Source organism: Coturnix japonica, chromosome 7 (genome assembly GCF_054131305.1).
Source record: "Coturnix japonica strain WE chromosome 7, WE-NBRP24, whole genome shotgun sequence".
Taxonomy (NCBI): Eukaryota; Metazoa; Chordata; class Aves; order Galliformes; family Phasianidae; genus Coturnix; species Coturnix japonica.
The window spans coordinates 8,276,156-8,301,345 of record NC_140669.1 but is presented as its reverse complement, the minus strand read 5'-3'; the positions used below and the strand labels follow the sequence as shown (position 1 = coordinate 8,301,345).

General features: G+C 38.0%; 1 protein-coding gene across 14 annotated transcripts; it reads left to right on the top strand.

Annotated features, from left to right (window-relative positions):
- The first annotated feature begins 42 nt into the window (after positions 1–42).
- TANK (TRAF family member associated NFKB activator) lies at positions 43–24,220 on the top strand. 14 transcript variants are annotated; one of them, XM_032446019.2, is made up of 10 exons: positions 43–100; positions 2,518–2,606; positions 3,500–3,646; positions 6,019–6,127; positions 6,951–7,063; positions 12,573–12,752; positions 14,003–14,079; positions 16,515–16,633; positions 18,111–18,694; positions 22,961–24,220. In XM_032446019.2, the coding sequence occupies exons 3-10, from the start codon at positions 3,548–3,550 to the stop codon at positions 23,126–23,128; spliced, it is 1,449 nt and encodes a 482-aa protein (XP_032301910.1). In that variant the 5' UTR covers positions 43–100; positions 2,518–2,606; positions 3,500–3,547; the 3' UTR covers positions 23,129–24,220. The 14 variants fall into 14 exon arrangements, with proteins under 14 accessions (XP_032301910.1, XP_015724615.1, XP_085409147.1 ...); XM_015869129.3 differs by lacking the exon at positions 2,518–2,606 and adding an exon at positions 609–717; XM_085553021.1 differs by lacking the exon at positions 2,518–2,606 and adding an exon at positions 483–544 and having other exon boundaries at positions 3,526–3,646.
- The last annotated feature ends 970 nt before the right edge of the window (positions 24,221–25,190 follow it).

Below are 25,190 nucleotides of genomic sequence, written 5' to 3'. Positions count from 1 at the left end.
AGAGGCACAACAGGAAGTGAGTTCTGGTTCCTGGGTTAAGTCGCTCCGGCGGGACCCAGCGCCCTGTGTCGGGAGCGGCCGCGGGCTCCGCGAGGCGCTCGTAAGTCTGAGTCGTTTTTAAAGCCGGGGGAGCGGCGGGCGCTCGGTCTCGGGGCTGGGCTGCGTGCCGTGGCACCCGGCTGCGGGCCTTCCCCGCCCGTCCTGCCCTCGTCCCTCCGCGCTTCCGCCGCCCGCTCCTGGGGACGCCGGTTCCGCCCGGCTCGGGAGCGGAACGGGGGCCGGAGCCCGGGCGGCCTCGCTGCTGGGAGGGCCGCGGAAACAACGGGGCGGCGAGCAGAGGGGTGGGCAGAAGCGTGCGGCTGAGCTGAGTGCCGGCCGGAGGCGGTGGGACAGCCCAGGTCTCCGGTAATCGGCGTCGCCAGTGTAACTTTTATAGATATTTCCATTGGGGTAAAAAAAAAACACAACTGTTTTGAATATAGAAATACGTAGAGAAGTACTTGTTTCTGGATGGCATCTATGTTCTCACGTGAACCTACGAGAGGTAGGCATGTACATTATGAATGAGAGCCTATATGCACATAATTAGCTTAAACTTTATTTTTCAGAATGGAAGGTGTTTTGTGAGGCACTATGGAAACTCAGCGTGTGTGCAGTGCTCTGCGCTGCTGGGGTTTCACGTGTGTGCAGCAGAACGTTGCTGATCTTTGTGTCAAGGTATTTTGGCATTGGAGCTGTGGAAAATTCATCCTGGCTTTCCCTACCTGTATGAGTGAAAAGTGTGTTGCTGGAAGCAAGGATTTGAAGAGTTTCTGCAGGTTTCCCTGAGTTTGTTTACACACAGCTTTGTCTTACGCTATTTGCACTACCCAGTTGTTTTCCAGCGTTCAAGACTTTCCTCAGAGCTGGAATTCATGCTCTTGTTGCCATGGAGCTGGCAGCACAACACTCAGTTACTCACGTTTACAGGACTCCCTTATCACACAGACTCTGGTATTAATCTCCCTAATTTTGTCCAGCATTCTGTATTGCTGCTTCTGCTCTGACTCCATAAAGCTGTTAATAGTGGTGAAAGAATCAAAGAATCATGGGATGGCCTGGGCTGAAAAGAGACACAATGGCCATCTAGTTTCAACCCCCCAACCATGTGTAGGGTCGCCAACCACCAGACCAGGCTGCTCAGAGCCACATCCAACCTGGGGTCTTCAGAATCTAATGAATATGAAAGGTTGGGGTTGTCAGCTTTGAGTTGCATGTGTTCCATTTGCTAGATGGATGCAACATAACTAACCTTGGATAAAATAGAGGGGATATTTTGGTGGTCTTTTCCTCCTAACTGAATGGAGGGAGCAGAGAAAATTACAAGGAACAAGTGGCACATTTCCTGCTAAATATCAATGCCTATGAAGGAGAAGCAGAAAAAGGAGCCATTTTTTCAAATGTTCAGGATTTTTGGATATTTCTGCTTCTCACGTTACCTATTTATTCCAGCAGCAGGCAGGTCAGGGTGCAACTACAGAGCTGTTTAATCCAATCTAAATCTAGACTCCAGAGTGCAGCAGTCCTGCCCACAGCTCATCTCATGTTCCCACTGCTTCCTTGTGTTGGTAGTGGTGCTCCAGCAGCCTCATCCTGTTTGCTTATTTATTTCCTTAGAGGTAGCAGGGTGCTTGTTCTCTGGCAAAGCTCAACCGTGCAGCATAGAAATGCTGACGTGGTACAGATAGATGGCAAAAATGCATGGCCTGATGTGGGGGAAGGCGGAGTATTGTTTTCTGTGGTAGTGCAGGCTTTTGTCACCATTATATAACCAGGATTTTATGTTACAATTTTGAAGCCAGTGCTGTGGATAAAAACGGGAATTCTATCTGTCTTTTGCTGATGTTTCCTGCCTTATGTTGGCGACCTTCTACTGACACAGGTATTTGTGGTACCATGTAATTTGAAGTGGTCCATGAAGCTGACCTGCATTCAAATAACAGCCAAAACACCTTCCTGGTACCAGCAGTCTAGATAAGAGTAGGAATGTTTGTTAACATTCCCAGCCTCCATCAATTCAGTCAGTCAGTAGAAGGCTGGAAGTTACGTATCAGTTTTAAGCATTGTTTTTTCCAAACTGAGATTTGAATTTCCATGAATGAAATGAATACCTTCATTTTCTATGAACTGTGAGTACTCTGGATTGAAGCCCATACACTGTTGTAATACTTCTTGTATGAAAAGGCCCTAAATGCTTCCTAGCTGTTAAAGAATTCACTTTACTATTAATAAAGTACAGCCATCTTGAGATACAATTGGGATACAGTTGCTTTTGAAGTATGCACATATCTTAGGGGTAAAGCTAACAGGACCAAAGGGTACAACATCTGTATAGTAGGCAATTGCACCTTCTAGGAAAGTAAAACCACTTTGCTGCATTAAATATAATCAAGAGCAAGAAAAAAATGAACAAGACTTAGAGCTGACCAAGATTATCCTTGTTATCCTCATACCCTTCTTGCTGTATTTTCTTGACAGCTCCACTATCCCTAAGAGTCTGTGTTTTTTTTCATGAACCCAGAAGACAGTGATAGATGATAGTGGCTGTCCATTCTTTGCACTGTGAGGTAACCATGCTAATATTTATCTAGGAGAGGAAGTGAGGAGCTGTGGATTGCTTTTTTTTTTCCTTCCCCTCCTCCCCCCATAATATTGGCCCTTTTTTCTTTTATTTGAGACCTCCCTCATTATCCTCTACTGTACTTACATTATCATAAATTTTAATCTGAAATCTTAAAATTTATGTAATCTGTTATTATAGAAGCAAAGAATCTGTGTTTCCAAAGTTCATTCTGTCTTAAAATTGAAGTCTGTAACCAGTCAGTATTGTTCTGTTATGCCTCAGTGACCGTGAGCTTTAGTTTCAGGAGCTAACAATAAAATTGCTCTCAACTATAAAAAGTTGATAGTAACAAGGAAAAAACTCCTTGCTAACTTTTATTGGCTGGGAATACTTTGGTTTTTTTAGATAAAATTTATTTTATTCAACTTTTGGTGTTGAGTGTTTTGCCATTCTCAAGTGTGTCAAAGAGTAGGATTGGTTGACGTGACCTGCTATTATAGAATTCTTATATTTAAAATGTTTAATGCGAAAAGCTGTGTTCTGTTCTGGCTTGTTTAAATGGTATCTGTTGTTTTACAATTGGGTAAACATGAAGCTGTTTGAAATGTTGTCAAATCAGGTAACTGGTAATTTGCATCAATTTTAAGTCTGTATGTTCGGAATTTGATTCATTGTTAATCTGCTTTTATTTAGCTTATGATTGAACATAGCCCTGAACATAGAATTAAAATGTTGAGTTGAGCAGAGCCATAGTTCTATCTGTTTTGTGAGCTAATGCTCAAGATTACTGCACGTATTACTTGAATCTAATAATGAAAAGAGTGATGTTATGTGTATTTTTAGTTACATACTTCTTTTTCTTGGCTTTCTATCTTTTTCCTTCTGATTACTTTTCAGATCTCCTAACTCAACTATCCTTTCAGTGATGAAACAACATTGGGAGTTATGGACAAAAACATTGGAGAGCAACTTAACAAAGCTTATGAAGCCTATCGACAAGCATGCATGGATAGGGACCAGGCTGTGAAAGAACTACAGCAAAAAGTATGTGATGGGTTCTCAGTTGTGTCTGTAAAGCAATTCTTTCAGTCGAGGATTGTGGTACATACAAATTTCAGTTTCACTTCAGCTACTCACACTTCAGTGCATTGGAGTTGAGAATTGCAGTTATGAGACCAGGCCACTAAGCTGTGGAGCAGCTCATTAAGGTGTGAATGTAGTAGGTGGGTTTCAGTTTTTTTTTTTTTGTTTTTTTTTTTGCCCTGAAACATTAAAGGTGAGAAAAGAATTTTCTGTTTTGAAGAAGGATCGGTGTAAACTGCGATGAAGTATATGCAGGTTACCCATCTTTAATGAAGTGCATTTTGAAGTTTAATTTGCTTTACTTAAAAGTGGTTTTTTGAGTTATTATTGTGAATAGCTTAAAGACTCCGATGTATTAAGCGCTGGAAAATCGATTACTTTAAAGAAAAACAGTCAAGGTAATGCTTCTAGGGCATCTAAAAATGCACGAGAGAAATTTCTGCCCAAGAAACAAGGCTCTGAATACAAGGTCAGGAGATTGCCTTTCTCTAAGAAAGTTAGACAAGTGTGTGAGATCATCACTGTTAAGAGAAGTAAATGTTTGCAGTATTTCCCTTCATGTTTTCTCTGGTTTTGAAATAAAAACCAAAAGCCTTTCATAACAAATTACCAACTAGGCCAAATTTTTGCTTTAGTCAAACTTTCAGTAGTTGTATTCCATAACTTCGGAAGAGAATGGAGGTATCTTTTCAGGAAGAATTGGAGTATTTTTGTTTTGTGTTGATTTTCAGGTTTTTTAAAGCCAAACTCAAGGATTTTGAATTATCTTTGCACAATGCCTTGTTCTAGTAAATTCCTCTGTTCATTGTGTGGCCTTCACACATTGTTGGATTGTCCACCATTCTGTTGTTAACAGTTTACTACTTAAGTTACCAATAGGCCACTTGTTTTGCCAGTCTCTAGAGCTGGGAGCCATGTCAAGCACACAGAAGCCAGAGTCATCTCGGCCAGATGGTGTTTGATACAGATGGATGGTTGGTTGTCATGCAGATCTTCTAGTTGGTAACTTGTTGCTGCCATCTGACTCAAGGAATAATTTGTGCACACTGGCTGTCAAAAGCATCTTCTCTTCTGTCTGTTTTAGCTGTCATGTCTGTGCTCTGTACAGAAGTGTTGACAAGACATTGCTGTTGTACATTTTCAATTTGGTTCTCAGTGATTTTTCTGCTTCATGAGGTCTCTTGTAGCTGCTGGAGTGTACTGCTCTTTGATCACTTTTTTTTTTTTTTTTTTTTAATATAAACTCTGATAGTACAACTACTAACCAACCTTTTAAAATAAATTTTGTTTCTAGGTTTATTCCTGCCTACTTCACAGACGAGCACATTGGGCAGTAGAGGAGTGTGAAATTCAAATGCGACTGAGATTAGAGAATTAGAAATCAGTTTGGACTAATTATAAACAGAAGTGAAAACGTACCTGTTTTTGTGCTAGGTGTTGACCTGTTCATTGATAGGCATATTCTTAATTCTGGAAAAAATCAGTGCAACCCTGTAAGCTTTCTTGCTGGGATTTCACAAGTTTTCTCACTTGTCTTAGTGCTGCTGTAACTGCAACATTAGGGGTGTGCTAACCAAATAGTAGTTTTTGATTAGTAGCATCTTCCTGCTGCCTGGCCGTTTGTTCAATTAACTGGCTGTCTAATAACATTTATACACTTCACTGAAATGTAAGTAGCCTTATTAGGCTCTGTATGATCTGATTATTAGGGTCTTTAAGACCTGGAGATAGCACAACTACAATTAGATAAAGAATAGGGCTGATTGGCCACTTTTTTTGCTTCTATTTTTCCCTTCTATTTTTCAGATTAGAAAAACAAATCTACTACATTTAAAGAATGTATATAGGTAGGCAGCTTGTTACTTACAAAGTATCCATTGTATGGAATAAGAAATGTTGTTTTAATTTAAAATCATCTTATTCAAAGGCTGTTTTTATACAATTTGTTAGAAAACACAGAGGAAGAAAGTTATACCTTTGTATGGACAAGGTAACTGACCAGCATTTTGAAGAAATAAGTAGAATAATTCTAACTTTAAACCTGATGTGTTCTGTGGCTGTGAATGAAGACTTCTAGACTGAACTTGCCTCGTCCTTTATAACTGCTGTAGTTGAAACAGTTACTGAAAATTAGTACTTAATTACTATTGTATCTTTTCTAGTCAGTGAAGTTTCAAGAGTACAGACTTGCCAAAGGTGGTTGCATTTGGTTTTTCATGTAGAGGTCCACAACTACAATCATCTTTAAAAATCAGAGCTGTTTTTTATATGCTAAGTAGGAGACCCCTAGTCAAAACAAAATAAGATTAATGCTAATTAAATTATATTTGCAGACAGAGAACTACATGCAGCAAATATGTGAACAGCAGGAACAGATAGAGCTTCAAAACAGCATTATTGCAAAACTGAATTCACAGTTAGCTGCTCTGAATGCTAATAGAGGTACGTACTCTAGTCTGCACATTATTTCTTTCTATTCTGTGTTGCAATGATGAATAGTTTTGACTTTGTGGCTTCAGCTTTCACAATATATATCTTTCAAAGCACTATCCTGCTTTTCTGCGAACGTGAAAGTTAACGCAAATGTGCTGTTTCAAAATCTATTTATAAAATGCAACGCTTCTGTATCCTCTTCAAGAAATGGTGAGATTTTCTTTAAATGTAGAACCTGCTCACACTGAACTAAAAAAAAAGAGTTAGGAAAATACGGGTTCAAATCATTCACTAGATTAAAGCGTTGTGTATTAACTCTGCGGCTGTCTGCTAATAAGTTTAGCCTGTAGGTTGTTCTAGATATGAATGCTGTAGTTACATGTCTTTTACATCAGGAAGTCTTGTAACGCTGATTTTATTGGACAACTAAAAGGTCTGTAAGCAGATATTTCTCTTTCAGATCAAATAGCCGTTGATTGATAATTTTCTACAGTTTTGCAGTATTACAAAAATAATAGAAAAGAGTCATTGTAACCATGTGTTAATCTGCCATGCTCATTAAATATTTATTCGCACTCGCCTAACACTCCCGGTTTTCATAAATTCTAGCAAAGTGGTTGGCTTTTATTTTTAAGAATACTTGTGCATTCCTTATTGCTAAATTAGTCTCACATTGTCTTTAAGCACACAATTGGGTTTATTTTGCTTGTTTAATATGAAGATTTTCTCAAAGAAAATGGAGAAGATAAGCCTAGCAAATTTTAGTTTTTGCATGTACTTAGGAGCTGACTGGGGGAAGATACGGTGACAATGAGCTGCTTTTTATTTTAAGGTAATGTGCATCCCTACATTCTGAGGCATGAAGACATCGAAACCTCCAACCTGTCTTTTAGCCAGCTCTCTGAAAAACTGAATGTAGCAAAGCGAAGAGAAAGACTCTTAAAGGTATGGTCATCTGCAGTGTACTGAGCATAAGATTGCATTTGTTCTGTGATTATACAGTGAGAACCTAAGGAACAGGTGTCTTTGAAGTGTTCTTCCAAGACAACATCCTTAACTGAAGTGCCTGACTGTTTTGCCCTTAGTTAGTTGAACTAAGCATCTGTTCTTGTTTCTGAGCACTGCAAGACAGTGGCTTCACTTAGCAGCTTAGTTGTATAATGACTGAAAATGAGAGCTGTGTTATCTATTCTTCTCACATGGGAAAACACTGAGAAATTATGCGATGTATACAGTACATTACAGTCAGTGCATGAGAGTCAGGAGTCATTGTTTCAGGTGCTATTTTCTTAATGGAATATGTTATTTGTAATTGTCTGCATTTTGGTTTAGTCGGTTATTACAGTTGCCTCTCAGCCATTTCATCTGGATTTTGGTTCATCTGTGCCACTACTGGTAAGATTTCTGATAAAACTCCGTGCAAAATAAACTTATATATGTAGCCCATGTGCACTTATGTCAGACACAGTCCCTGTCTTCCTGAACAAATGAAGTATAAATACTAATAATTATTATGGGCCAGGTTCACACACAAATAAATAAATAAATAAATAAAAAGAGGAGATAGATAAATTCTTCATGTGGTAAGCAGTCAGCCAGTAGAGCTTCATGTTTCAAGGGAAAACTGGGCAACTTCTTGGAAGATAAATTTATTTAGTTGTATTAATTTAGTGTGCTATTTTTAGTAGAGTCAGACATCAGAGTCTTTACAGTGTCCATAAATCAGGAAACGAGAGTCAATATATGTGGTAAAAAGACACACTCATGTTCATATTTTCCTTGATCAGAACATTTAGTTTTAAATGCTACACTGAGCTTGATTATCAGAATTTCCTTTTGCACAAAAAAAGGGAAGCAATTGTGTATTGGGAATGACTGATGCACATAAATTCTGCAATAAATGTTTGTCTTGCAGGCTGTTAGCATAATAAAAAGTATGGCAATGTGTGGTAGTCTTCTTTGTGCTCAAAATTGTGGGATTAAAATGACTTAGATGTCTAAGAGCAACTACTACTTCAATCTCATAGTCAGTATCAGCTCCTCCAGTGTCACTGTTTTCTGTCTTTGATGCAAAGAAAGCTGTACTGTAAGATTTTTAGGTAGCTAACAAGACTATGCATTTAGCTTAGTGATAGGTTGCATTTTGTAGCATTAATTAGACCCTGCTTTGTGATTTAAGAAATCATGGTATGCACAATGCATAAACTAGGTTTGTTCAGCACGGAGAGGTGGCTTTAGAGAAAGCTAATACTTCTCCATAGAGATTATCTTCACTGTTGTGCATGGCAAGAGGAATAGAGATAATAGGCATTTGAAATGTGAAAGGTTCAAACTGAACATAAGGGAAAACTTTTCACCATGAGGACAGACAGGCATTGGAAAAGGTTATCAAGAAAGGTTGTTCCTCCATCCTTGGTGGAATTCAAGACCTGGTCAGACATCATGAATGACTTCTGCTTTGGTTATTATGTAGATTTGCAGAAGCTTTTGAGGTCCCTTCCAGCTTCAGTATTCTGTGAGATAAACCTCCCCAAAAGAAGTGTTGTAGTTTGAAGAGTTGGTCTTTTCATAATACGAAAATAACCACTTTGCTATGTGCTAATACAAGCGATCTTAAAAGATACGTTCTGCAACCAAGCACTTAAATGAGCAGGAGGTATCACCTACATGACATACCTGTCATGGCATTAACCTAAAGCTTAACATACTTTATAATGTTACCACGTTGTTTGCAATATCCAAACTCTGACAGTATTAGAAACTGTAAGATGATCAAGCTGTGAAGGCTTGTATTACTAAGAGATCCTCAGAAGCAATCTCCAGTCTTTTCTCCTGTCATAATATCCTGAAGTTGCACAAAAATAATGATTTAAATCTGATATATCTTCATTGAAACATGTTGAAAGGCTCTTCTAACACTGATTCCCATATAGCTTTTCTTCATCTCTTAAATCTTGTCCCTGCTGCCTATAGGAGAATATGGAAGAAATGGAAGAAAACTACTGGCTGTTACTGCAATGTTCCTGGCTGTCCAGAAGCTTTTGAAAATCTGCATTTTTTGGAGCTGTAATAGTTTCAAATGGATAAATGCTGTGTGCAGATAGATGCTGTATCATAGGTTCAGTGAAAGTTAATTTACTGACATTAAGAGAGTTGTTGAAGGGTGAGACTGAAGGAACTGGGGCTGTTTAGTCTGGGGAAAAGGAGATTGAGAGAAGACCTTATTGCTCTCTTCCAGTATCTGAAGGGTCCTTATAGTGAGAGCGGGACTGGTCTTTTCTCACTGGTGGCAGGATGAGGGGAAATGGCCCTAAGTTGCACCTTTAATGGTGCAACTTAATTTAGGTTGGATATCATGAAAAAAACTTCTTTACAGAAAGGGTTGTTAAGCACTTCAATAGACTGTCCAGGGAGGTGGTTGAGTCACCATCCCTAGATGTGTTTAAAAACCATTTGGATGTGGTGCTTAGGGACATGATTTAGTGAAGGGTTGTCAGTTAGGGTAGTATGGTTGGGTTATGGTTGGACTCTATGATCTTTAAGGCCTTTTCCTACCTGAGTGACTCTGTGATTGTATGATTGTAAGTGTTGTGTTTGACGTAAGCTTTATCCAAGGTGTTTGGGTTTACAAGCAGCTTAGTTTCAAAGGAAAATACCAGAGAATCTGTGTGTCATTGTTTTTTGGTTTTTTGCTTTTTTGTTTGTTTTGTTTTGTTTTTGTTTTTGTTTCATATTTAATGGAAATTGAATTTGACCAGGGAATATTTGGGAACTCAGGGACCAAACAATGGCTCCGTGGATTTGGTGCTTGTGAACTCCCACCATGGAATATTACTGCCCTCCTATTACTAGAACAGCAAAAATCAGTTCCTCATCCCATACCTTGTGTTTATTTAGTGTTGTCTTAGATGATCATAGCACTCCCTGGTACCTCCTGGTAACTATTTCTGATTTAGTTTGTGTTACTCAGGTAGAAGAATAACAGTGTAGCCCTCCCTGTTCATATTTTACTGTGACTTGATGTATTAAGTCAACAGGTCATGAGCTGAGCTGCTATATGCTTGCATGTTTCTTTCATACACAAACCAATCCTGAAGTCCTCTTTTTAGCTGCTATGATTTGATTTTTATTCTCATGCTGCGTAATGTTTTTCAGACTTGCGAAGTATATAGTTGTAAAACAGCATCCAGCTTTTGGCTCTGCTTTAACTTTCTTCAAAGTATTTTCAGATCTCTTGAAAATACTTCTATGCATGCCTCCATCTCCTCTTAACAGGACCTATTTTTTTTTCCCAAATTGATAAAGATGATTGTCTTTTCTCATTCATCAGATATTTCCTTCACATGCTCTGAACTTTCTGTGCCTTTATGTTCTTTAGGATTTGTTGACCTAAAGTCTTCAGATACCTTGTTCTTTTCAGAACAAAAATCTTTCTTATTTTGTCCTCTTTTGCTGCTGTTTGATTCACACGCTTCCCTGGATTCTTACCTACTACGATGCAGTACACAGATTCTACATAGAAGACTGTAGAAAGTGTTTGATTTGTCCTTTAAGTTCTATATATTCCTCCAAAGATGGAAAGTGTGGAAGGAAGGGTCCTTCAGCCTCAGGAATTAGGAAGTTTGCAATACCTAAAGCAGAAATACCTTGGCACTTCAAAGATGTTTGAGTAAATGGATTTGTAATATCTGCAAATTGTGGTGAGAGAGGATTTTTTCTAGGATAGGAACAGCCTATTTTTAGACAGTGTTTTGAACCCCCTGAGAAGAAGTTTAATCTGAATATCTAAGATTCCAGCAAGCCCAGAATTGCATTGAAGCTCTGACCTTAAGTTTACTGTGTAAAGTCACAACTGATACTAAAGAAGAAACTGCCTTCAATGCTATTTTTCTGACTTTATTTAGGTAGGTAGAAATAGCTACTTGGCATATAACTGTTGTTTCAAACGTAAATGCACACGCCCATGCTTAACCACCCAATGTGTGTGCATAGATGAGCACACACATCCATCACTATGTGGCTGTTATTGTCTCATTTCGGTTGTCTCACTGATAATATCTCAGTATCTTATAGTTCAGGTTAACCTTTACCTATCTAATCTCCAAACAGATGACCTCAATCTATTTAGATCCCATTCGTAAATAAAACAAACATTCTTCTCAAAAGAACACTTATTTTCTTCTTACCTCTTCACCTTTCATGAGCGTTTTACAGACCATTGATGACCTACTATAACATCATCAACGAATGATAATCAATTTCAAGATGCTGAAAAAGACCAGACCCAGTACCAACTGCTGGGAAACAGCATTAGCTACAGGCCTCCATCTAGACTCTGTGCTACTGATCACAATCCCCTGAGCTCTGCCAGACAGACAGTTCTTAATCCACTTCACTGTCCAATCATCTATCCCACACTTTCAAGGCTTACCTACAGGGATGTAACGGGAGACAGTGTCAAAAGCCTTGCCAGAGTCTAACTACGCAAACATCCACTGCTATCTACTCAGCCAGTCATGACATCATAGAAGGCTACCAGATTGGTAAAGCATGATTTCCCCCTGGTGAATTCATATTGACTATTCTTGATAACATACTTTTCTTCCACTTGCTTGGAGATATTCTATCACCTTCCCACAGGTGGAGGTGAGGTTGACTGGCTTGTAGTTTTCTTGCTTATTCTTCTTGCCCTTTTTGAAGATGGGAGTGACACTGACTTTCCTCCAGTTCACAGGCGTATATCCATTTCACCATGACTTCTCAAAGGTGATAGAGAGCAGCTTGGTAATCACTTCTACCAGCTCCATCAGCACTTGTGGGTGCGTCCCATTCGAGCCCATGGATTTGTTTGCATCAAGTTTGCATAGACATTCTTTGACCAGATTCTCCTTGACCAAGGGGAATTCTTCCTTTCCCCAGACTCTCACATAGTATATCCTGCATTGGAATGGACTCACAAGGATCCTGAGTCTAACTCCTGGCTCCATATAGGACCACACAAAAATCTGACCGTATATCCGAGAGTGTTGTCCATATGCTTCTTGAACTCCAGAAAGCTCAGTGGAAGAGAAGACTCCTTCTCTGGAGAGCCTGTTCCAGTGCCCAACTGCCTTCTTAGTAAAGAACCTCATTCTGAAATCCAAATTCTTTCTTATCTGCGGGGTCTGGGATTCTTCAGGTGCACTCTCAGCAGTAAAATGACTAAAAACATTAATACGACTGTCATAAATTCAGAAAATTCAGTTGTTTTGACTAATTATATATGATCAGATACATCTATGTTTAGCTGTATAAGGTCCTTACTATCAGTTCAAAATTAATACTGTAGTAAATAAGACTGTCCATTACTTAAGTTGGAGAAGCTTAATTTAGCTTTTTCTGGACTTCTAAATAGTGACATTCCACAAACTGCAGTTCTAGTAAATATACTGGAATTTCTGAAATTGTTTTTTAGGAACAGTTAGAAAATGAGAGCATGAAGTTGAAGCAACTTGAGGACAGAAACAGTCAAAAGGAAAGGAAGCTTATGTCTATTATTTCCAACCAAGAAGATAAAATACGAACTCTGAAAAACAAATTGAAAGAATTAAATGACGCCCAAAGGGGTACACAGATGCCAACATACAAAATAGAGGTAAGATAAGAAACCAAGTGGAAGTGAAATGAAAAAGCATGAAATGAAAAAGCTACTCTTTTAAAGCACATTTGTACTAATTATTCTAAGAAAATGATTTTAAATTTCAACGCTACGTCATTACTAGGAAATTGTTAAAGTATGTAAAGTCCATAGGAAACTCTGAACTATTCAGTACATTGACTGGTTTGTATGTTAGTTATTTTTACGTTCTGTCATCATTAAACTAGCATTTGTAAAAACTGGAGTTTTATAATCTTCAGTTGGGAGTTTTCATCAAGATTGAGTTGATTTTTTTGCTTTTACCCCACTCTATTTTTGTTACAGAATAGCATCTGGAGTGAAATACAGTTTGGGGACAGCTACACTGCAGACGCTGGTGTAAATGTAATCTTGTAAATGCCTGTTAGCTAGCTAATTTAAATTGAATATAGGTAAGAGGATGAGCACAGCAACACGTAACTTGTTGCTATCAGACTTTCCAAGCATTTTTGTCTTACAGCAGACGTTTGTAACCAATGCTGTTAGGAATAAAGCAGCTCAAATGTGCCAATAGGAACCACAGTTGCACTTTAGCACCAGGTAGGCTACGAGTCAGTGGTTATAAGCAATGTATCACTGAAACCAGCTATTTTGACAGACATATGATCATGTTATGAGCCTGATGTGGAGCACATATGAACATATCCAGGCCATCTGGTAATGTAGATCTAGTGGAACTGAAGCTTGTAATGTCTGTTTATCGTAAAAACTTTTAATACCTGGCATTGACATAAAGCTGTGTAATACTAGAACGAGCCACAAGGTGGTAGTCAAAGCTAAGAACAACTGAAAGCCCAAGAGAACTCTTGATGAATTCGCTTCTGATGTCTTCATTGATTGTTTTTGCGAATAAATTGATTGCTTTTTTTAATAAGAGATGGAATTTCTGGGTGCCTCAGTAACAAGCTTATACATAGTACTTAACCTGAATCTTATATATGATTGAAACAGACAATGAAGCAAGATTCTTAGAACCTGTTTCCTTTAAGGAAATGTGAGCAGAGGAATACCACACCGAGTTGCTAAAAAATAAACTAAAAACAGGGATTTCACAAAAACAGTAAAAAGATTATTTTGTTGTTTTGTGAATGTTTTGAGTGCTTCTGGAAGGACTAAATGGAGGGTACTGCGGCATTTTAATCATATCAGGGCAAAGAGCAAAATGAATATGCTAACCTGTGATCCATACTTTCATGTTTTACTTCAAGGTGAAAAATAAGAAAGTTGTTCCAGATAAGCCTGAATTATCTATAGGGATTTCTGGTATTTCACCTTTGCCTGAAAGGTAAATACTTCTGCAATATTTCTGCAATTTACTTACAATTGTCTTTTCTGCTACTAATTATGACCTCTTGTTTTCCATCATTTCTGCACAGTACCTTAAAAAGTACTGGGGAACAGCAGGGCATGAGAGCAGAAGAGGTCAAAGAGCTGATGTTGGAAGGAAATAAAGCTATGTAGATTCACAGAAGAGCTTTGCAAGTATGTACAGATAAGCTGAGAAGAAGAATAGCTGCTGGGTTCAGCAGGACACTATGGGATATTACAGTGAACCTTAATGCTGGGTTTTAGATAAGCATTAGCTTTCTTCAGAACAGGAACATGCAGCTGTAATGGATTAACTGATGGCAGCATAGCAGAGTAGCCTGCTGCACTGCCAGGAGGTCTGATAGTCAGCATGAATAAATAATTTTTGGCCCAATCCATCCTAAATGAGAGGGCTTGAAACCAGGTATATCTGCAAACAGTATATTTCCTAAGGAAGCATTCCTCTTTCAGTCAATGTTTTGAGAAAAATATTGACCATGCTCTTAGGTTTGTGCTTCTCACAAGACAGATAATAACACCGCTTTTAACAACCTTTGCTAATGTCAAGTATAATATTCTTGAGGATGACGATTGGAGAGAATTGGGGAAAAAAGTGTTGTGAATTCATGCTGTCCTATACTCTTGCCTAGGCATCTGATTGTGACCATGCTCTAGATGAACCAGATTGATCTTTAGTCTGAACCATTACTGCTACATAATGAGAAGAGGGAAATAAGACTATGATAAAAACTTTATCATCCTTATTTATGTATATCTAAAGAATAAAAACTTATTCCCATCTCCTGTCTTCATCTCAAATAACTCCCTTACTCTGCTCTGGTGAGACCTCACTTGGAGCACATGTCCAGATGTGGAGTCCTCAGTACAGGGGAGGTGTAGACCTGTTAAAATGTATCCATAGGGCCACAGAAATGATCCAAGGGATGGAACATCTCCCTGATGAGGACAGGCTAAGAGAGCTGGGGCTGTTCAGCCTGGAAAAGAGAAAGGTCCGGGGAGACCTGAGAGCGGTCTATAAGAAGAGGGGTTAAAAGCAGGAGGGCAACAGACTCTTTATTGTTGTGATAGCACAAGAGGAGATGGTTTTAAACTAAAAGAGGGGAGATTTTGACTGGATATAAGGAAGAAGGTTTTTTTTATGATAAGGGTGGTGAGGCGCTGGCACAGGTTGCCCAGATGGCTGGTGGATGCTCCATCCTTGGAAACGCTCAAGGTCAGGCAGGACCAGGCTCTGAGCACCTGATGGAGCTGTAGGTGTCCTTGCTGATTGCAGAGGAATTGCACTAGATGACTTTTAAAGGTCTCTTCCATCTTAAAAGATTCTGTGATTCTTCTTTTACTTTTTTTCTGTAGAAAGATTACGTTGTCACAAATGTCTAGCGAATGAACATTGGTTCATCGAATCATATGTATATTTTAATGCTCTGGTTAAAAATGCGTTAAGAGAATTTTCCCATTTATTTTTATTGAAACACCGGAAAAGTGGTCAGAACTTTAACTTCTTCTGTAGGTGTTTCTTTATTGAAATGAGGTTCAGGTAGACATTTGTCTTCAAAAAGAGAAACACATTGGGAGTAAGTGTACAACTTGTGATGCTCCTGATTGCTGTTTGAATAAGCAATAGAAAGGAAAACAATGTATCGAGGTAAAGAAAAACAACCCCTCTGAGCTTTTTTTGAGACAAAGATACAAAATTCAGACTGTCACAAACTTAACATTTTCATTATTAAAGCTAGTTTTATAGTATCTGTGATATTACGCTTAGAAATATAAAGTATTCAGCAGAATTATCAAGATTTCTCAATGGAAATTTATGCATAATATAATGTCTGGTGCCTTAGAGCAAAAAAGTCTCAAATCAGCATGAAGAGCAATGTCTGCCAATCAGTGTAGGTAACTAAATTTTGGATGATGTAGAAAAGCAGAGGAATGAGTTTGCTAGCACATCTCCAAGATGTGAGGTAGACAGAGAAGGAAGAAGCAGTAACAAACACTTGTGTTTTCCTTCTCCTACGAAGCCTGAAGCCCACAAAAAGCAGCACAATATTTTGCCTAGAATGGAATAAAAGCAGTATTTTGCACAAGGTGATACCTAAGGAAACTGAAAAAAAAGTGTAAAGACTGGATTGTCTTTGGGTCCTTGCAGAGTAAGGCCCTATGCTTGAATGTGTGTATAAATTATGACTAAACAGCTCCTTGACTAGATTGTTTTTCCCTTTTCTGCCTGCTTTTTTTCCGAGAACAGAAATGTATATACATATGTTGAAGAACAAGGTATCCAAGAAAAGTAGCTTACGCTATTGTTTTTCTCTGGTTTGTGGGTGTGACTACAATAAAGGTCACAACAAGCTGAATTGATCGAGGGTCTAATTTACAATTTCAATCTTCCAGGGAGAATCTGGAGACTATTTTTCAGGAGATGAAAGAAGAGTGCCATCGAATATGTACGTTAGCCAGAGAACAAACAGACCAACTGAGTAAATTTAAAATAAAGCCAGAACCTGAAACTGGTAATATCATACTTAAGCTCTTATTGTGATTCAACTGTTTGAAAGCTTTGCTTTATATTTGAAAATACTGTAAATTACACATACATAGAAGTACTTCCACTGTTTACCATCTGCCTTTTTCAAGTCTGTTCACATGGTGCTCAGTATTTCACCAAGAAAACGCACCGCCAGTTTTGGCATTCTATGACGAATTCTCCAACTCACATGCTATAAAGACAGTCGTCACATCAGTAACTCTTATAATTGTTTTGTCCCTTGGAGTGAGAGGCAGGCACTTACTGCATGTGATATCCTATCGTACTGTGTGAAATACAGAATTTGCTTGCTTTGAATTTAGCTGTCAGTTCAAAAGATTTCTGTTATGAATGTCTGTAGCCTCATATTTGTTACAGGAAAACTTCTGAATTGAGGAGAGTGAGAGTACTGATTTTCTAGACTTCCTTGTGCAGACTTGTACATATTGTTTAGTTATATGGGACAAATGCTTAACCCAACACTTCCCTGAAAACAAAAGACAGACTTGATTTATGCAGCTGATGGAAGAGATCCTGGATATCCAGTTCTGCTAATGCTTATATCTAACATAATGAAGGCTATTATGGGTATTCTTACTAGCTTTGCTTATTAGTAAGGTCAGATTCTTAAGTGATTTCAAAAAATATTTGCCAAATTTACATCATTGAAGCAAAATGTGTAGATTCCAGCACTTGCTTCTAATTTAAGTTTGCCTTTGAAGCCTGTAACTTCCAATTCAAAACTGTATTGTTACATTCTAAGCATACACTACAGAATTTTATTGTTTGGGGAGCGAGTGCTTGGCAGTTTATTCCAGAATTCATTTATTTTATTTAAAAATGTGCCTAACTCAACTGTGCAAAAAGTTTTAGATCATAAAGATTTAATCTGTGTGAGTTCTATTACCTCTGTGGCTCACATTTGCTATATATGACTGCTATCAGAAGATCTTTGTGCAATGAATGTACAAAGTGCCAAAACTGAACAAGAGTTTCTTGAAGCACAGGGAAATATGATCCCTGCTCAGTTTAAATATTGCTGAATTTGGAATTTGCTGGGAGTTTGGTACCTGAATATGTTCTCAAATCTTGTTCATGGGGCCTAGAATGTTCTCAGCACTACATGAAATATTTTTGGTTCCAACTTTTATTTCTATCAGAACATGCATGTATATGTTAAGCATATGGGACAACGTACATTTCAATTAAATTGAAGTGTTTGTAACCATAAATCAAAGAGAAATATGATTGTTAAAACAAAATTACTTTCTTTTGTTTCTGTTCCGATATGTTTTGAGTCAGAGCAAGTGTTTATGAAAGAGAAATTGAACCTTGAACCGATTTCAGGGAGACAAAACAAAGGTTAAAAAGCCAAGAAGGAAAATCAAAAATCTTTTAGGGAAAAATATCACGCCTTCAATAATGATATTTTTCTTAATGTTCTCCTCATTCTTTCTTCGCAGAAATACAGTTTTCCATGCCAATACAGTGTACTGATAAAACTGATGAACAAGCAGAAGAGCTTTTTAAGCCTCGGGTTATACAGGATATAAATAGAGGTGCATCATGCATCACATCTATCACACCAAGAGGAGTGGGCCAAGATGAGGACAACAACTCTGTAGAATCACTTTCTAAATTTAATGTCAAGTTTCCACCTACAGACAATGACTCTGCTTTCTTGCAGAGCACTCAGGAAAAAGTAACAGTTCCTTGCTCTGGTATAGCTGAAAACATGCTTCAAGATCATCATTTTAACCGGGAGCACAGAGACCGTGCTGTTAACCTCAGTAAATTGGAACCTAACTCATTTGAAGCTCATGGAGTTGATCTCGTGACCTCAGCTTTACAAAGCTTAACTACTGTTGACAAAACAAACCCTCCAAATCATGCAAACATGCCCATAGAAAATACCCGTGACAAAACATGCTTGAAAACAGCAGACACCGCTTTCACGTTCATATCTAAACACGCAAGCCAAGGTGCACCTGAAGTGATTTTCCCTTCTTTAGAAGCTGCTGGAACAACCGTCAGAGGTCCTCATCAGGTATCTTTCTCTAAATACTGTAGACTTTGGAAAAAGGTAATGATGCTATCAGCTGTATTGCTAAGGTCTTTGAGACTGGATTAACATATTCTCTGAGGTATGTCACCAGTCTTCTGTTTAAGACAATACGTTTTGTCAGTACTTCTCACTGATGCTGAAATACGTGTACAAGGTGCTTTACCAGGGAAATAGGACAAGACTTTAAATAGATACATGCCCAAATTTCAGTTTGTGTAGATATTAAGTGCTTCTATATTTGTTTCAAAGCTTTCATTAATCCTAAGTTGGCACCTAGATCACTTTCTTTCTACCCTTTATCTCAGATGAATAGAGTGTGTAGTTGTTTTAATTGTCTTGGGTGTACATCAGAGAATAGGACAAATGAATTAATTAAAAAACCAAACATAAATGTACACTGTGGGGAAAAAAAAAGATCTACATTTTATCTGGATCTGAGTTACAAACAGAACCCTATTCCTACTGTCCACAACAACTGAAAATACGTTTGTCATAGTTTAAGCAGTCAGGTAGGAAAGCATAATTATTTCTTTTGACAAATGTATGGAAGTAGACTAAAATAATTCACGTCTATGTAGGTAATTTGAATTTAAGTCCTAACTACTGGAAGTTCAGAGAAGTTCCTGAAAGCAAGGCCCAATTGCTGTAAAGCAGGAGAATGTTTTGGCAGCTTCTATCAATTGTGTCTCTGAATATTTTGCTTCCTTTGTGTAGCATTCTGTATCTACTGAAATTGCTCGCATAATAATTGCAGACCTTGTATTTATGTGGCTTTTCTCACACCTTGTGAAAGGAAAGCTGCTCAAATCTACACCAATAGTGGTGTTTAGGAATTTTGAGAGGGTGGATTTTGAATATTTTCACTATTTACTTTGATATAATTTTGTGTCCTTTCCTAATGACATGCAGCAAAAGAGCTTTACCTCTCAATTTTATCACTGCGTGACATGCAAAACTAGTGTTCAGAAAGCACCTGTAGGACATCCTAGCTATGTTGATTTCCTTCACCAAAACTTACCCAGACTAAGTTCAATTTTCCATTGCAAAGCAGTTGGGAATGAAAGTTTAAATTACAGAAAGTTTACTGTTTCCATTATTTTAAACTATTGCTGCCTGATTTTTACAAATGTGTTTAAGGTACCTGTCTGTAACATATGAGATCTCAGTTATACTAACTTACTAATTTTTGTTTTTGCTTTGTTTTTCATTGGGTCTTCTGTTAAAGTTGTGAATGAGTTAAGCAAATTAGTTCACTTATTTTGTTACTGGTAGAATTCCTGCAGAGCTGTGAAGCATTCGCTCCATTCCTTGTTACTCTTCTCTTTATCTGTACTTTCTCTACAGCGTGTTCTTTTACTAGTTAGTCTGTCTATTCCTTTTTCAATAGATGGCACCCTGCATTGTAAATTACAGCCAGTGAAACAGCTGGTATGTGATTATAAATTGATAGGGGAGTATGCAGCTTGAAAAAAGTGGAGAAAAATTGTGGTTGAATAGCAGTAAGGCTTTGGTTTGATCATTGCTATTTCTGCAATAAAGAAATTCATTTGGAACCACCACTTAAAATATAAGTTATTTACTTTGTGGAGAAAACATAATAATTGTAACTTTGGGGGTGGGAAAGGCAATGAGAAACTATTTCAGTGTTAATAAGTCATATCTACATAGCACTATAGAACATACAGGATACAGATCAGAATGCATCTTATCCAGAAATTTGTTTGAACTAAGCCAGTATTACTTTAGAATTGATTAAATATCCATCTCTTTCTCTCTCACAACATCCATCACCTTTAATTAGCTGCCTACAAAAAAGTTCTTAAAGTACTTTTCCTAGTGAATGGGACTTGGTTCCAATTCCTAATGAACTGGATTTACAGATAATATATGTGTAGATTAAAACAGTAGGGTTTTATTCATGTTACTTGCATACATGTCTTCTTATTGTATTTTCTTATTGTATTAAATTTAAAACAAAAAAAACAAAACTGTGAATAATAACTTGTTCCTGGGATTTTTACAGCATTTTTAGGGAGTTGTTCCAGTTCCATCATCCCTGCCACTGGTAAATCTCCATCAGGGAGCAATGAGATACCTGACTGTTTTTTTACTAGTGCAGATAAAACTTTCAAGTATTTACTACATATGTTAACTTATAAAATGGAAAACCCCATAAATGCAGTAGATTTGGCAACAGTAAGTTCTTGGAACTGCTCTCAGTTGCTGTAATAAATTTAGCTCTTTCCTTCTTTGTGGATACTAAATGTGAAAACTCAGTACTGTTTTCTTCGGGTGTAACTTAAAAAAAAAAAAAAAAGAAAATGACTGAAAAGAGCAGCAGATTAAAATAAGCACGGATATATGGATATTAGTGGACCTGGGGTTTTACAGACTACTGTTAATTGAAACTTGCACGGAGATGCATTATGTTTACCAGTATTCACAATTTGCGGGGGTTGTTTCAGCCAAAAGCATCTCTAAGAATGTTCATGATTTGAAATCAAGTCAGTAGTCTATTGATCGTAATCTAGGTCTTGTTTTAGAAATGAAACAGCTGCTTAAATGAATCTCTGCTCTGAAGAGCATTTTAAACAACACTCAGAGGAAAAAATTAAAGTTAAGTGCTTGCTTCAGCATTTTGCTGGATTCTTTCTATGTGGTGGTTCCAAGGCTGGAAATCTTACTGTGTCCTATTATTTTTACAATAATATTTTTAATGACCATTTACATAATTTGATATTAAAAAACAGTAATTTTAAACACATTCCTGGAGGGATGTTTGAGTATGTCTGTGTCTAGAAAAATTTAATGTGCAATTTACACCAGCAATGTACAGTAAGTGGGCTCTTTTAGCTGAAAAGAAGTGGTGTGATTGCACTTAATTACTAATTAGCCAATTTAATTATATGGATTGCTGACCATAATGAAAGATGGTAAATCTGCTACCACTGTCTGATAAGCTAAACACTGTTTAAATATGGAGAGCATGAGGAATTGACTCCAGGAAGTTGCAGCTGGTTTAAATACAGGGATTAACCACTGTGAAAGCCACGTTCATTGTACAGTGAGTTACCATGGCGGGGGGGGATACAACAGATTCTAAGTATTTGACATGATAAATGTGTGAAAATTAAAACTCTTGGATTAGAATGGATAGCTAGAACTTCAGAATTTCATAAGAAACTACTTTCTAAAGTATTCTTACTTGCGTTTCCACATGTGATTTAAGCAATAGAGAAGAAAGATGAACTAAAAAACTGGATGGTGCTCTCCTTTTCTAGGTTCCAGCCCTATGTAGATCTGATAGCAACTAGCTGCCATTCTGTCCGCTCTGCAGTCACAGCAGTATGCATTTGTTTTTCAGTTTATTCAAAACCTAATTTTCCTGGCCATGTAATATAACTGTGTATTTTATCTTGGGTTTGTTGCTAATGTTGAAGTAGCAAAACTTAATTTTTGACTTTGCTTTGATGAATTTCTTAATCCTGGGTATTATCAAGCCATATAACTGGCGTACGCTCAGGCTCATGTCCCCATGGTCTTCAAACAGACTTGCTGGCTTTCAACTGGCTCACTCAGGTAGCAAGAGCAGCAGCAGCTGCTGAAGCAATTTTAGCATAGCTTGCAGACTTGCCTGAGTGTATGGATGAATATTCCAATGGCCCTATTGAGTTCATTGCTGTCATGGAAGAAAGAATCCCAACACTGAGACTACCTGAGACATGCTTACACTAAAAGGCAGTCAGAGCAATTAAGTAACTTTGACCATGTGACATTGCTGTAGATGTTTTGCAGTTAAACTGAAAATTAGATGTGTACCAATAAGAATAGAAATATTTCATATAACCTTTGTACAATAAATAATTATTTTAAGGTTAAAAACAATGGTACTAAAGATTTATGTACTAAGGCTTCTACAGTAAATATATATATATATATATATATATACGATGTTAAAGAAATGAATTTATGTCATACTGATATTACAGAACTCTGTTCATGGCATCATTTATCATTAATAGATATCAAAATATCAAGTACTTGCAAAGGTAGTATGTTTAGGAGAGTAAAAAAATGTATATATTGCCTTTTTTAAGTGAGAATTTTCTCCAGTTAATGCCTCTGCCAGGCTTACGTTAAGTAAACCTAATATAAAGAGGGAGGTATATTTTTAATATAAATATGTACCACAGCATAATGTAATTCACATCATAAACCACAGCAGTAATCATTTTCTGTTTCTTTTAGCTCATTTGGCAGCCTCGGGACAATGATTTGCTGGCACAAACTTATACAGACTCTGAACTGAATCAGCGTGGAGTATGTGAATTCTGTCGAGAAGTTTTTCCACCATCTCTAACATCTAAGGAAGATTTTCTTCGGCATCTGAATTCCCACTTTAAAGTACAGTCTTAACATATGAGAATTCAGCGGGTCACTGTTTTTGCATCCATTTGGGTTTTTTATTATTGTTGAATAGATTTGCTAAGAATTTAAGAATTGAGACTTCTTGTAACAAGAACTAACTGAAATTATCAGATAAGCACATTTTTTTCATTGTCATTTGATGAGGTGAAATGCAACCGTAAGTCAGTACTGTAATTCACTTTACTGCTTGTCATGCTTCAATATTGCCATTGGGATTGTAGTTAAAAGCTTTTTTTTTCCCCCAGCTGATCTTTGCCTGAATAGGCTTGAAGTCATGATTATATTTATCAGGACAGATTTGCAGGATTAAGCCTTTAATCTGGGACAGAAATTGGTGTACAGCTAGGATTTCTTCTCAATATCCACTGATACAATTCTCTAATTGAAGGAATCGGGAAAGAGGGGTAGGCTCTCATTTTTAGTTTCTATTATAAGATTTGTTATAAAAAATAACAATTGTGTTGATGTACCTTTCCAGCATTAATTATTAGTTAAACTACTTTCATGCAAAATATTAATATGAAGGATGGAGTAAGAAAAGGCTAAAGTGTCCCTAAAGGTAAGAATACCAAAGATGGAAAAGTTTACCTTTCTTTCTAGTCTGCTATGAAGGATTGTTCAAATCTGTTATGGCTTAGACAAGCAAGGGGAAAACCTAATCACAGAAGTCTCAGTGACTTCAGTTCTAACCTGAATATGCAGAATGGTTTTCTCAATGCAGTTTAAATGCATTTAGTCAAAACGTTGCATTTTGATAAAGTTTGCACATTGTATAGATTTATCAGGTTCAAATTTAAAAGTCATAGGTTTTTTACGAAACAATTTATATTAATGATAATGGGTGATTTAGAGCTTTTGGCACTTGAACTGAGTATCGTTTTTAGCCCTGATTTTTGATAAAATTAGCATTAATATTTTTATAGCAGCAAAGTACAACACTTTTTAAAGATTTGTTCGCAGGCGACCTGTTTCTGTGAGGAGAAAAAAAAATTCTGCAGTTATTTGCTCTGTTTTAAATATCTCATGTTTGTGACTGGCTGTCAACAGTGTGTACTGTAATAAACAGCAGTGCACAGTGCACATCTGCTTTGCGACCTGGAGAAAGACTTTGTTCCTGTTAGCAGCTCTCAGTCCCTACTGGTAGCAGTGCTGAGGGTCCATTCAGCACTGGCTTGCCCATGTGGCTGCGATGTACCTCGCAGTACAACTAGGAGGCTGCTGGGGGGCAGAGCTTCCAGCACTGAGAGGGAAGGTGGGGATTTGCACATCTCCAGACTAACCAACACAAAACCAACTTGTCCTCTCTATTGTGAAATCCTAGCTCAGGAGCTCACGTTATTAAGCCTGCATCAACTGTGATTCACCTTTAAAGAAAATAAAGTCATCTTTCCCCTGGCACACACCGCTCTGGGTGTGAACGCGTTTTCCCTGTGAGCACCACTATCAGCAGAGGTAGGAACCCGAGGCCCTGCTGGGCTGAGCTGAGGGACACAGTTGGCTGGAACCTGGGCGCAGCACAGTCCATCCCTCTCCCACACTTGCTGGGGGTGGCATCTGAGGGACTTGTTTCATACTGGGTATTTAAAACTGCCTCCCAAGGGGGTCCAGATAGGTTCGATCTGAGTCTGAGGAATAACAAAACTCACACCAAGCAGTTACAGGGAACTTGAGGTGGGAGGTGAATGCTGTCCCTGAGTGGGCCCCACTCATACAGCTTTCCTGGAGGAGGCTGCTGTTGGCAGCAGGGACATCTGCTTTATTACACTCACCAGAGGAGGTTTAGCATTCCTTCCCTCCTCTCCCCCTTCCACGCAAGCTTTGCTCAGGCAGAGGAGGTTGAATCCAAATGGGAAATGTGAATACATTAAAAATACAATAATAAATCTGAAGGAAGAAAGTAGAACTGGGGAGGAAAGAGAGCAGCAGGCCTACTGGCCAAGGCTGCTCCTGGCTGCCTCGGGGCCTGCAGCACCCCGGGGTAATGCAGGGCTGCTGGGTGGGCTCACTCTCTAAGCCGCCCTGCAATGACTGTGCACAACGTGGGAGCCCC